At 41.7% G+C, this 14542-nt stretch overlaps 1 protein-coding gene across 2 annotated transcripts in view; it reads right to left on the bottom strand.

Annotated features, from left to right (window-relative positions):
• Positions 1-468: 468 nt before the first annotated feature.
• Positions 469-14542, bottom strand: part of prkacba (protein kinase, cAMP-dependent, catalytic, beta a) — a 35608-nt gene continuing 21534 nt past the window's right edge. The window contains exons 9-10 of one of the 2 annotated variants that reach the window (XM_056468580.1): positions 4488-4652; positions 469-1360 (exon numbers count right to left, since the gene is read on the bottom strand). In XM_056468580.1, the coding sequence (XP_056324555.1) occupies positions 1235-1360; positions 4488-4652 (291 nt within the window). In that variant the 3' untranslated portion in view covers positions 469-1234. The remainder of the gene's footprint in view (positions 1361-4487; positions 4653-14542) is intronic. The other variant, XM_056468581.1, reaches the window with a different exon arrangement.

The following is a 14542-nucleotide window of genomic DNA, read 5'->3' as shown; positions in this document are numbered from 1 at the left end:
AAGCCCCAGCTAGATAGACTATCACTACTCATCCACGCCCAATTTCGCTATATGAAAAAGTGTATGTGAAAATTAAAGACTTCATCATCATCATAAAATAAAGTTAAAAGCATTCAGTTTATCTTTGACCCAGGTGGAGTATACTAAGATTTAATTTAAAGGGATAGTTCACACAAAAAAATTAAAATTTACACTGCCTAAATTGGTTTCAAACATCATGAGTTTTGTTCTTCTGCTCAACAGAAAATATATTTGAAGAAAGCTATAAATCTGTATCCGTCAACTTCCATAGTAGGAAAAACAAACACGGAAGTCAATGGTTTTCTATATTCTTAATCTCATAAAAGTTTCACTTCAGGGTGAATAAATAGTGAGATAACTATCCCTTTAAACAGCACAGTAATATCCTTCAAACAAACGGAGACATGCAAAAGTACACAATGACAGGTGGATGTTACAAAGCAAGGTCAATTATTTTATTTTATTCATGTTCAAAATAATCTTTCTCAAAATTGTACAGTATAATCTCTGTAGCAGCTATAATACATATCTAATAATAAATCTATTCATATGGGCCATAAGAAGACAAATACCCATTTGCCGATGCTCATCTCTTCATCACAATTTCAGGGCAAATCAAGACATCAAATTAAATATCAGGGTGATTTGTAATTGATTTATTTTTACCATTGTTTTACAAGATCTGTGTTTCCTCAGGAGTGAAAAAAGCATTGAAAATATTTTATATTTTTACATTTTACATTTATATTTTTACCTGAACACACACATATGTCATATGTAATGGATAATTGAGCTTCACCTACCATACTGAACATGTAATTTTGTATTGTAACTGCAAAAGCTATTACATAAAATAAAACACTTCAGAACCATTAAAAATAGCATATTCGTTTTATAAATTAATTGGTATAAAACTAAAAAAGGACATAAGGAAAATAATATTAAAATTTCAAAATTTCACCAGAATTGCTTCCAAACAAACAGACAAACAAAAAACAAAAACATGAATGGGATCTTTATTAATGCAGTAGACTAAATCAATGTATTTCTAGTCAGATCACTGCTTAAGTCTTCTTGAATGAAGCCATGTACAAAGCGATGTTCTTGGATTCACCTACGAATGTGGTTTTTATTCATTTATTTATTTATTTATTTTTTTGCAAAACAAAACAAAGAAACTGTAGGAACTCCCTTTTAAGCTTATACAGTGACTCTAGAAGTCCAAGAATTCTTTTGTACATTTCTCTGTCACAGATACCCGTATGACTTCTTCGTCATATTCGTCAAAGTTACTCGTGTCGCCAGGCCCTCTGCACTTTGGTATGATGGGTGCATCTACCTGAAAGAAATACAAATAATATGTATCAGTGATGGTGGAGTGCACAAATTACACTGTAAAAACGATTACTTTTACAAACTGACGCTGATGTCCACCTCACAAAATGCACCTCGCAACAATGCGATGTGATTGGTCAGCTTGGTACCGATGACGATTGCGGGCGGTGCAGAGAGCTGCGATGGAAACTGCAGATGGAAACTTTTATTTCGTGGTCACCTTATGATGTTTACCTAATGATTAAAAGTTGTTGCATGTCCGCCGGTTCCCGCCTCTGAATGAGAGTTTTAGTTACTTGCATTCAGAAAAAACTAAATACCCGCATAGAAACTTGACACAGAGGAACATCAAAACCAACTGCCAGCTAGCATTTCGGAATTGTTATTGCAGAGCTACAGAAACAACACACAGAAGTATAAATGGATGACTACGCGCAATGCAGGCACATAAATCAGCTTTAAGGCTGATTTATATCATACATATATCAAGTGCACATGTATGCTCCAGCACAGCCTTCTCGTGGTCGCATAGCCATGGTTGACGCCGACGCTGACACAAACCTCTCAAAAAATTTAACTACACGTCACAACGACACGTGGCACAAACTCTGTGATTGGTCGGCTTGGCAGTTGTAATCAGTGTGGGTGGGACAGAGAGCTGAGCGAACCAGTTGGAGCAAGTGTGGAGCAAGTCCCGTGAAGTAGCTCTAGATCATAGATGCCCAAACTAGGGCCTGTGGGCCAAAGAGAGGGTGAGTGATGGGGATAGTTTAGAGATTGTCAATTCAAATTTAATTTAACCCTTTGTTTGTTTGTTTTATTGTTAAATGCTAACTGAAATTAAATGTTTTATTTAAATTGTGTAAATTAATCAGATTTTGTTTAAAATGTATATACTGTCACGTGACAATGCAAAGATTGCCGTTTTGTGCTTACCTTATGGTTAAAGTTGTTGCACATCTGCCAGTTCGCCTGAACAAGCGAGTTTGAGCTACTTGTACATTTAGGTAGAGTTTAGAAAAAAAAAAAAAAAAAACGAGATAAAATTCAACTTATAGGAACATAATAACCTACTGCCAGCTAGTGTTTCTGAAGTTTTATTGCAGAGCAACACAAACAGCATGCAGAAGTATAAATGCACAGTTACGCACAAGGCAGGCACCATGGATCACTCGACACAGAAGTATAAATCAACCTTTAAAAGTGAAATGTTGTATTTAAGTAATTTAAGTGATTCTGTTGTAACTTAGAAGTCTTAAGTTCACTTATTTAAATTATGTACATGGTTCATTTATCACAATGGACATCACGTCAGCCCAAAAATCATGTTTATTGTGGTTCCTGAACATTTCATTTTATTTAAAGCCAGCAGCCATTAGAGTGGACGATTGTCATTCAATCAAATGGCTGTAAGACTTGGCATGTTGTAATTTGGAAAAAAAAATAAAAAATACACTCACGTAAGCCACATTTACAATGTTTTTATTCAGATTTATTGATATGTTTGGCAATATTTTATAGATTATATGTAAAAAAAGAGGGATTGCACTTACTAATTAAAGTTTAATTTTTTTTTGTAACATTGCAAGCTTTAGATCAAGATTTTTTCAAATACATCTGTGCATTAGGATGGACAATGGGTTCAAAATCTGCTACCGAAAGTAAATCTCTAGTAATGTTGATTGAACTATCTATCTATCTATCTATCTATCTATCTATCTATCTATCTATCTATCTATCTATCTATCTATCTATATATATATATATATATATATATATATATATATATATATATATATACAGTTGAAGTTAGAATTATTAGCCACCCTTTGAATTTTTTTGTCTTTTTAAAATATTTTAAAATATTTATAAGGTCAAAATTATTAGCCCCTAAGTTCATTTTTTTTGATTGTCTACAGAACAAATTATCATTATACAGTAACTTGCCTAATTACCCTAACCTGCCTAGTTAACATAATCTAGTTAAGCCTTTAAATGTCACTGTAAGCTGTATAGAAGGGTCTTCTTGTCAAATATTATGTACTGTCCTCATGGCAAAGATGAAATAAATCAGTTATTAGAAATGAGTTATTAAAACGATTATGCTTAAAAATGTGTTAAAAATTTTTTCTCTCCGTTAAACAGAAATTGGGGGAAAAAATAAACAAGGGGAATAATAATTTAGCAGGGCTAATAATGCTGACTTCAACTGTATGAATGTAGGTATATATATATATATATATATATATATATATATATATATATATATATATATATATATATATATATATATAAAACATATCATCGGAGTGACGAGGAAGCTGTAGATACAGTTTGTTGTGCAATCTATACAACAAAAACCTCAAAATTAAAGTTAAAATGATACAATGTTAGTGTTTGTGATTTAAAAATTTTTTTTAAAGATTATACCAACAATCATGTATGTTTTTTCTGTATTTTATGTTTATATAATGTTCGGGAAGTACAATTGTTCTGACCTCATTTCCATTGAAATTGACAAAAAAAAAAAGATATGCTTAAAGGGTATTGAATTTTTATTGTTATAATTTGTATATTTGTTATTGTATGATATTATAACTCATTATCACTACAGTGAGTAAACCCTTAGAAGGGATAAGGGCATTGTGATGAGCCCTTCCAAATGGAACACAGCGTAAATCTGAATCTGATTTATTTACTGGAGACCAACTCTGATCGAATCAGATGAATCAGTGAGTTGTTTACTGGATACTAACTCTGATCAAATCATTTTAATAAGTGTACCATTTACCGCAAACAGACTCTGAATGGATCATTTGAATCAGTGAGTGATACTTGTTCAGTGCAGTTTGTGAACTAATTTAAAAGGATAACTGATACAATCCAACTTTTTTTGATTAAACACCACTATCTTGTCTCTGAGCAGGTGACAGTTTCTCCTGTTCAAGATAACCTTTTACCCGACTTCATTTAGGAGATGTAGTGGTGTAAAATGCACACTGCTTTAAAAGTTTCCTAAATAAAATTATTATACAGTATTAATACTTAAAATATACCCTTTATTACAGTAGTGAAAAAGCATTTAAGAGGCATTTAAAAACTATTAGTTAAAAACTAATAGGAAGCCACACCTTCTTCTCATAGATTGCAATCCATTCTGTGGAAGCGAACCATCTGTGGTTTTTAATGTCACTGACTCCGTTTTTCAAATTTCCAAAGCGCTTTGTGAGGTCTACCTGCAGTAGATTGCGCAAAAGATCCTTCAAGTCTGAGCTGAAGTGTGAGGGGTATCGTACCTGTGGAAAACAAATATTCACAGATGATGGCATAACATTAATAGAGTTTAATTTCAAACAAAAATAGACAGCGCATTGTTGTATAATCAGCACATCTCTAGAAACTCTGCACTTGTCTGTCATTCATTACTTGCAACGGCAGTCTTTTTTTTGTTGGCTTTATTCCTTACTAAATTTGAATCAAGCACATTCAACGAATTTTAGATATTGTTTTGAACAACATTAAGAAGCACTAAGTGATTTGGTTTGTGCAGCATAAATGTTTTGTGATTGATTGTTTTTAAAAGAACATAAATAAAATGCCTCTACTGTCCATTTCATTTTATTTTAGCTTAGTCTCTTTATTCATCACCACAGTAAAATTAACCTCCAAATTATCCAGCATATGTTTAGATGCCCTTCCATCTGCAACCCAGTAGTGGGAAACATCCATACACACTCATTCACACTCATACCCTATGGTCAATTTAGTTTATTCAATTCACCTATAGCTCATGTCTTTGGACTATGGGGGAAACCGGAGTACCCAGAGGATACCCACACAAACAAGGGAAAAACTTGCAAATGCCACACAAAATCTGGCCTAGCTGGGGCTCAAACCAGCGACCTTCTTGCTGTGAGGCGTCAGTGCTAACCACTGAGCCACCGTGTCACCTATGCCCCTACTGTTTGACAGGTATACTGTAAATTAGAAAAATTCAACTTGACCTTGTGACAAGCCCAAACTGTAAAGACACTATTTTAGCCAACCAAAATACTCTGAGGGAGTGATGTTATGAACTAGCTAAAGGAGGGGTGCTACATTTTAGCCATTGTGATCCAATTTCCACATTTTAGCTCCACCATACCTTGCTGTATTTACTTGCCACTAGGGCATTCAAGACAATATTCTTTTACACTGACTTGCATCTGAAACCTCCAATAGATATCACTGTACTTTCTATAATAGATTAGATCCATCCTACACTCACCGGCCACTTTATTAGGTACACATTACTAGTACCGGGTTGGACCCCATTTTGCCTTCAGAACTGCCTCAAACCTTCATGGCACAGATTCAACAAGTTACTAGAAATATTCCTCAGAGATTTTGCTTCATATTGACATGATAGCATCACGCAGTTGCTGCAGATTTGTCGTCTGCACATCCATGATGCGAATCTCCCGTTCCACCACATCCCAAAGGTGCTCTATTGGATTGAGTTCTGGTGACTGTGGAGGCCATTTGAGTACAGTGAATTCATTGTCATGTTCAAGAAACCAATCCGAGATGATTTGCGCTTTCTGCCCACCATTTCACCACCACAACCAGCCTGAACCATTGATACAGGGCAGGATGGATCCATGTTTCTATGCTGTTGACGCCAAACTCTGACCCTACCACCCGAAGGTCGTAGTAGAAATCAAGACTCAGACCAGGTTTTTTTTGGAAGTTTTTCCAATCTATTCTTAGCTGACAGGAGTGGCACCCAGTGTGGTGTTCTGCTGCTGTAGCCTATCCTCCTCAAGGTTGGACGTGTTGTGTGTTCAGAGATGCTCTCCTGCATACCTTGGTTGTAACGAGTGGTTATTTGAGTAGCTGTTGCCTTTCTATCAGCTCAGTCTGGTCATTTTCCTCTGACCTCTGGAATCAACAAGTCATTTGCGCCCACAGAACTGCCGCTCACTGGAAAATTTCGCTTTTTCTGACCATTCTCTGTAAACCCTTGAGATGTTTGTGCATGAAAATCTCAGTAGATCAGCAGTTTCTGAAATATTCAGACCAGCCCGTATACCTGTTGCATTTTTTGCTATAGGCCGATCTTGGCTCTAAGCTGTGTTGTAGGTTTGTTTTTGATGTAGTCCTGGCTGAGTACTTTTTGCTGTGACATCTCAGATTTGATCTAGTTTTGTGTTTCTACTTATGGCCAAGTTCATATTGTCACAAATAGATCACTGTCAGAACAAAGGAGCCCAGACAACAATAAAAAAAAAAAGTTTGGTGGCTGATTTGTATTTGGTGTCAAATGTTTGATTAAGTAAGCTCCATCTCAAAAATAAGAAGAAAAAGAAGAATTCACTCATTAAAAGCTGTTCTATAGACTGAATTCACGCGGCCAGCATTTTTAAAAGCGAAATCGAGGCTGCGGTGGGAAGAAACCCAGAAGCATCGTTGGGAGTTACATAGGAACGTTGTGTACTTGGCTGTATATCTTATCAGTGAAGAGAAAGTGACGCAAATTTATAATTTCACCGCCTTCTGAGTGACCCGAAGGTCCGATCTGAATGAATGGTGAAAATAAAAAGGGATATCAGACCTCATTTTCAGCTAAGGGAAATGGCACTAGTTAGCTAATGTTCTCTTTCCTAAACACACGTTTTAGATGCCATTTATCAAACTCAAGTTAATGAACTGATTCTTTCACTGTATTAGACTTGTCACGATATTGAATTAAAAGAAAAACCGTCAATTTCCCACTAACATTTAAGGCACGGTTAATCGCTTTCATAAAACAGCGCTGATTTGCCATTGTGTTTACGTGCTCAACAGAAATGCTTGTGATTGGCCGAGAAGGTCATCAGTTCACCCTCTGCTGTTTACCGAGCACAAACACAGACGAGCCGAGCGATCTGCTTTGACTTGACTGATCTTCACGGCTGCTTTGTGTTCCAGTCTCCGTGTATCTGTGTTTGGGTGAAGAGCAGTAAACCGAGTGCAAAAACATAACAGAGAATGGAGCGCGAAGCAGCCGTGAAGATCAGTTGAGTCATCTGCGCTCAGCTGCGCTTCAATGTTAGCGGAAATGGACGGTTTTAAAACTTCCTGTACTTACTGTACTGTAACTGTTAGTAACAGCATTACTTTTGACCGTTACTAAAACAGTAATGCATTACTTTTTAAATATAATAACTCCGTTATCATTACAATATGATGCATTTGTCAGTTACTTAATTGTTAAGATAATTAATTTTGGCTGCAGTCTAGCCCACATGTTCCTGTTTACAGCGGCTATGCACTGTGAGATTGGTGGATGCCAACTAATCACCATAAAGAAGACGCCACAAAAGTCAAGCGAAAGCAGACACCGAATGCGCGAGGTACACCAAGTGTGAGCATGAGAGAGACCGTTTGTGTGCAAGAGAGGCCGAGTGTGCTTGCGAGAGAGACCGAATGCATGCAAGGAAGAGAGAGGTAAAGTTGGTTTTATATTCGCACATTCGTTCATGTAGAAGTCTCTATATTGTTTACCATGTCACTTTGAATATTCGATCGAAATTAGCATGCAAGTATGACTTCACATTAACACAATCTAACTGAACAATGTTGTACTTTGATAGTCATTGGCTACTTGTATGATTTCCCAACCGTGGTTTGTGGTTAGTTTGAAAATTGCTCATCGATTTCATTTTTGAGCAGCTATTATGTTTTTGTTTTGTTTAAAATGCATCCAATTTATGGCTGTCTATAATAGCAGTTTCCCTTCGCATGGGGAACTCCAATGCTATGTGGAAACTTCAACTATGGGGATTTCGTCAGAAACCAATCATCTGAAAGAGTATAAAAACGGGCCAATGAAATGGCAATGAGTTGGCGGCGTCAGCGTGCACAGCTGCCATCAATGATAATCAGTCATGCTATAAAGACGCAGCCAGTGCCATGTTTGACATCCTTTCGCTTTCAGAGCCTTTCACGAAGCTTCTAAGAGAGTCTTTGAGGGTATCTCCAACCTGTGTCTACAGAGATAGATCGAGAAGCAGCTTCTCCTGGTCCAGAGCGCGTATACGCAGTGGCAGATGGTCGAGATGGGTTTTTCTCCCTTGCCTGGCATCCTTTGGGTCCGGTCCTCCAAGAGCGGTTTGTATATAGTAAAAAAGCTTTCCTAAAAGAGCAACATGGTCATGCAGCGCGTCTTTTTCAAGACGTCACTCCAACCGTGCGTTTTTGGATGCGGTGGTTTCCTGTCTCTGAATGATGAGCACGAGCACAGCGTTTCATGTCTGGGGGTCCAGCATGTTAATGCGGTGCTCGTGGGCAGTGCATGCCATCACTGATCTCATGTCTGTTGCGCATTTAAGATCGCGGCTCGCTCTTGTAAAAGAGCGACCCACCCCAGTAGTCACCCGCACTGCGGTTGGCACTCGGCCAGATCTGAGGGTTATAGTGGGAGTAAATCTGCCGTCGTCGGGCTGCGGACCTCTCGCTCCTCCACGCGCTCCATCCCAAGCTTCAGGTGAAGAGAAGCGCTCCAACCTTGGATGGTCGCTCTCTCACAGGATGACACCGAGGGTCAGATGTCCATCGCTGCATCGGAGGATGGGCTGTCATTGTCTGATGAGAATGCGAACCCGCTCGCTCCCTCCCTCCGGGGTGGAGAGCACGACGTTGGCATCTAAAAAGCAGACATGATGGCTGTGCTTTCTCGGGCTGCTTCGGCCGTGGGTCTGGTGATAGTTTATCCCCCAGCCCAGCGGCCTGACCGACTAGAGGGGTGTTATGCGGAGGATATAAGGAGGCAAGACCTTCAAAGCCTCCCGTCCCCTTCTTCCCGGAAGTGCACAGTAAACTCACGCAGTCTTGAGGGCACTTTTTTTCAGCCCGGTCTGCGTGCGCCTCCATCCTCACCGTCCTTGGAGGGTGGGCTGTCAAGGTCTGCTGAGGATTCGAACCCGCTCACTCCCTTCAGGATGATGAGTGCGGCGTCGAATCTAAAAGCAGGCTTTGTGGCTGTGCTTCCCCAGGCTGCTTCGGCCGTGGCTCTGGAGATGGTTTATCCCCCAGCCCCGCGGCTGGACCGATTAGAGGGGTGTGATGTGGAGGATGAAGGCAAGACCTTCTAAGCCTCCCCATCCCCTTCTTCCTGGATGGGCACAGTAGGCTCACGCATGCATGCTATGGTCACCAACCAGCGCTACCGAGCGCTGCCCGTTCGGTAAACGGACCGCGAAGCGTCCATGAGACGGGCGTGTATTTCACCAGGGTCAGCCCTGCGTCCGCCCCTGTCTTGCGAGAGGAGATTGCTGTCCTCCTGGCGAAGGATGCAATCGAGCCGGTTCCTCCAGCCGAGATGGAGTGTGGGTTTTACAGCCCGTACTTCATCGTGCCCAAAAAAGAGCGGTGGGCTATTGCCAATCCTAGATCTGCGTGTTTTGAACCGCGGCCTTCACAGGCTGCGCTTCAGAATGCTTACGCAGATGCGCATCACCCGATGCGTTCGTCCTTGGGATTGGTTTGCAGCAATAGACCAGAAGGACGTGTATTTTCATGTCTCCATACTTCCACGCCACAAAACTGCGGTTTGCATTCGAAGGTCGAGCATGGCAGTATGGGCCCTCCCTTTCGGGCTTTCACTGTCTCCACGGGTTTTCACCAAGCTCGCGGCGGGTGCCCTCACGCCCCTTCGGCTCTCGGGCATCCGTATGCTTAATTATCTCGATGACTGGCTGATTTTAGCCCACTCTCTGGAGCAGTTGAATATCCTCCGCCTGTTGGGGTTTTAGGTGAACCGAGAAAAGAGCAAGCTCGCCCCTGTGCAGAGCATCTCCTTTCTCAGGTTGGAGCTGGACTCGATCACCATGAAGGCGCGCCTCTCACGAGAACACGCCGAGCTAATGCTGAACTGTCTGAGAGAGTTCGACAGGAAAAGGTGGACCCCCTGAAATATTTTCAGAGGCTCCTGGGGCATATGGCATCCGCAGCCGCGCCACTCGGATTGCTCCAAATGAGACCACTACAGCGTTGGCTTCACGATCGGGTCCCCAGACGCGCATGGCACGCGGGCACACACCGAGTGACTGTCACTGCGCTGTGTTGCCGCACCCTCACCCCCTGGAGGGACCCCTCCTTCCTACGGGCCGGAGTGCCCCTCGGCCAGGCGTCCAGGCACGTTGTCAGTTCGACAGATGCCTCCAGTACGGGTTGGGGGGCCGTGTGTTGCGGGCATGCTGCTGCGGACCTGTGGAAGGGAACCCAGCTGCATTGGCATATCAACTGCCTAGAGCTGTTGGCAGTGTTTCTCGCTCTGCGCCGCTTTTTACCGGTGCTGAGGGGGCAACACGTGCTGGTCAGGATGAACAGCATGGCTGCGGTAGCATATACCATCCATATGGGGGGGTATATGCTCCTGCCACATGTCTCAGCTCGCTCGCCGTCTGCTCCTCTGGAGTCATACACGGCTGAAGTCGCTGCTTGCTATTCACACCCCAGATGGACTCAACCGTGCGGCCAACGGGCTCTCATGGCAGCTCCTCCCCCGGGAGAATGGCGACTCCACCCCGAGTCTCGGGGCATGTGTAAGTATGCGTTTCCCCCAGTGAGCCTACTCGCGCAGTTTCTGTGCAAGGTCAGGGAGGACGAGGAGCAGGTCTTGCTAGTTGCGTCTCCTGGCCCAACCGGACCTGGATTTCAGAACTCTCACTCCCCGCGACGGCCCCCCCCCCTGGCAGGTCCCTTTGAGAGAGGACCTACTCTCTCAGGGACAGGACACCATTTGGCACCCTCGCTCAGATCTGTGGAACCTCCACGTGTGGTCTATAGACGCGACGAGGAAGACTTAGGTAACCTACCATTGGCGGTGGTTAATACCATCACTCAGGCTAGTGCACCCTCTACGAGGCATGCCTACGCCCTGAAGTGGAGTCTATTCACTGAGTGGTGCACTTCTCGCCGAGAAGACCCCCGATCTTGCCAGATCAGTGTTGTGCTTTCTTTCCTTCAGGACAGGTTGGAGCGAAGGCTGTCGCCCTCCACACTGAAGGTTTACGTGGCCACCATCTCCGCTCATCATGATTTAGATCATGATTTAGAGCTTTAGATCCTCTGACCAGCTCTTTGTCTGTTACGGTGGTGGGCAAAAGGGAAGTGCCGTATCTAAACAGAGGTTGGCCCACTGGATAGTGGATGCCATCTCCCTCGCTTATCAGAGCCAGGGTGAGCCCTGTCCCTTGGGGGTGAGAGCGCACTCCACTCGGAGCGTCGCATCCTCCTGGGCGTTAGCACGCGACGCCTCTTTGACAGATATTTGTAGAGCTGCGGGTTGGGTGACACCCTATACATTTGCATTGTTTACATTCTGTGAGTGGAGCCGGTTTCCTCAAAGGTATTAGGTAACCCTTGGTGATTGAGGAAACGATTCGGTTGAGGTGTCGAAACAAGCTTGCTGTGCCGTTCTCCCTAACCCGGAGATACATGCGCTTTTTCAGCTTTGTCAGTTTAGTTCCCCATTTGGCGAACCCTGCAGAGTGCCTCCGAGGCCCCCAGCATCTGACTCAGTGGAGGAGTCAGGTGTTGGCCCGTTACGTTGTTGGCATGCCCGCTGGTCAGCCCGTGTTCTGGGTAAAGGTGCCTGCTATGCGTGATCCCCGCTGGCGATCCCATATGCTCACTCAACCACGGTTTAGTCCCCCCTTCTAGCCGGGCTCGTGTCTTCCCTCCCCACCAACCATCCTTATGCACCGACTCCTCATCTCTGGGCTAGTCCATAGGTTGTCACCAGGTCTCCCCTCTGGGTAGCAGGTGAGCTCTGCAGCGTCCTCCCTATCGGGACTGAAAGCTTTCCCAACGTACTGTCGTATTAAAACCTATTTTACTGGGTTATTGCGACTCCCCGAAAAATATAACTGTTCCTGAACAGGTAAGGTAAGTAAGGGCCAGGGGACACATTGGACACAGTGTTGTAGGTGCGCTCGCACTACTGCGTGGCACACCCTTCGCCAGGGACGCGGTAAGGTTCTTTCGTTGTGGCGTTTTCCATAGATTTCCCCATAGTGGAAGTTTCCACATAGCATTGGAGTTCCCCATCCGAAAGGGGATTTGTTACGGTTACTAAAGTAACTCTTCGTTCCCCAAGGGGGGGAACGGAAATGCTATGTTCCTTCGCCACAACGATTGTCCCTTAGCTGTTGAGCGTGAAAGTCTCTTCAGCTAGAAAAGGATGTCGAGCATGGCACTGGCTGCGTCTTTATAGCATGACTGACTGTCAATGATGCCAGCTGTGCATGCTGACGCCGCAAACTCATTGGCATTTCATTGGCCCATTTTTATACTCTTTCAGATGATTGGTTTCTGACGAAATCCCCATAGTGGAGGTTTCCACATAGCATTTCCGTTCCTCCCCTCGGGGAACGAAGGGTTACTTTGGTAACCGTAACGTTTTTTGGTGCTGAGTTTCACCAAATTGATTCTGAATGATAATTTAGATTGCTTTAATTTATTTATTTTATAAAAGTTTTGTGTTTGTTTGTATATTGTTGTTAGTTTTCATACTCAAGCTGTGAAAGAACATGTTTAAGAGTTAAATACAAACTTTTTTGATGCTGAAGCAACTTAAGTTTTTTCTTTTTTGTTTCTGAATATATTATTCAGCCGGTTTATCACTTTGTGATATTTTTGTGCTGCTGGTATGACTTAAATAAATGAGTTCTTTTTATTTAAGTCTGTCTTGTGTTTTAGCTGTAAGAATGCAAAGTAAAACTGTGAAGTTCATGTATTCTCCATGCAGCACTGAAGTGACGTTCTAAGGGCATTAATGGGAGAATTAAAAATGTTCTTTGGAAAAGTAACTCAAAAATAACTTTTAACAGTAACACATTACTTTTGGTGTAAGATAGATTGATAAACTAATTCACTTTTTGAATGAAGTAACCAGTAACTTAAACTAGTTACTATTTTTCAGTAACTAGCACAACACTCAGAGTACTGAAAAACCATACCTAAGTAAACGTACCATTACTTGCCTAAAAATGTAGTGCAAGTAGAGTATAAGTATTTGTTGTAAAAATTACTCAGAGTAAAAAGTAGCCCTTTTAAAAGTACTCAATAGTAGTGAGTATTACACTGTAAAAAGCTGATGAATTTACATATAATTTGTTGGATGTGTGTAAACATAACCTTCTGTAGTGTATTAATTATTGCCCAGCAGGCACATCTCATAAGATGTTAATATTAGGTTAGATTTAAGTTGTGATGTCATGTGTCCAAAATTCAATTCTAAGGACAATGTTAATTTGATGTCCAATAATGACATCAAATGACGTTGATATTTGGTCAATTTTAGCTTGTTAGAAAGTGACCAAAATCTAACATCGAGCCAACATCTTAAACCAACGTCATATTGATGTCAAATACTGACATTTATTCATCAGACATGGCAACCAAAATCTAATGTCTGATAATTGTCACGTCCACACAACGTCAAGCTGTAACATCAATAGATATTGATATTGAAGATTGATTTCAGGTAGGACATTGGACACTAACGTCGGCCTGACATTGGGTTCTGATCTCAACCTGATTTTCATTTACAAACAAAATGCAACATCCCCACGACAACGTAAATCTGATATCATGTTCACATCTTGTCAAAGCTTGGCCATTTCGGTCATTATACAGTAAACATCTGTCATTTTCTCATCAGTGACATGTATCTAAACAGTCTCTGGTTTAATGCGTGTAAAAATTTTGCATCTTCTATGACACTTTTAATGCTCCTAAACAGTTCTGCAATTATAAATTGCCCATGTCTTGAGGTAGTTTATTATGAGGCGATTTACCTTCTATGTGTGATTTGATTGGACAGGAATCCCAGGACTGATTTTCCTATTCCCCATAGACAAGAAAAAATTAAAAGTAGTGACTGCAGGTTGAAGAAAAGTATTGAAGTAAAAGTAGCAATACTGCACTAAAACTGTACTCAAGGGAAAGTAAAAGTACACATTTTTAAAACTACTTAGTAAATTACATTTTTTTTTTTTAGAAAAACTACTCAGTTACAGTAATATAAGTATTTGTAATTTGTTACTTTACAACCCAACCCCCACTTTGGGAACCACTGTCCTAAACCACCACCTGAAGTGATTCCAGTGATCAGATTTATATCCTTCTCTAATAGGTTTTGTAGGGCAATTACCCCTTC

The sequence above is a fragment of the Danio aesculapii genome, chromosome 11 (genome assembly GCF_903798145.1).
Source record: "Danio aesculapii chromosome 11, fDanAes4.1, whole genome shotgun sequence".
Lineage (NCBI taxonomy): Eukaryota > Metazoa > Chordata > Actinopteri > Cypriniformes > Danionidae > Danio > Danio aesculapii.
Note: the sequence above shows the minus strand (reverse complement) of the source record. Positions and strands in the feature narration are given on the sequence as shown.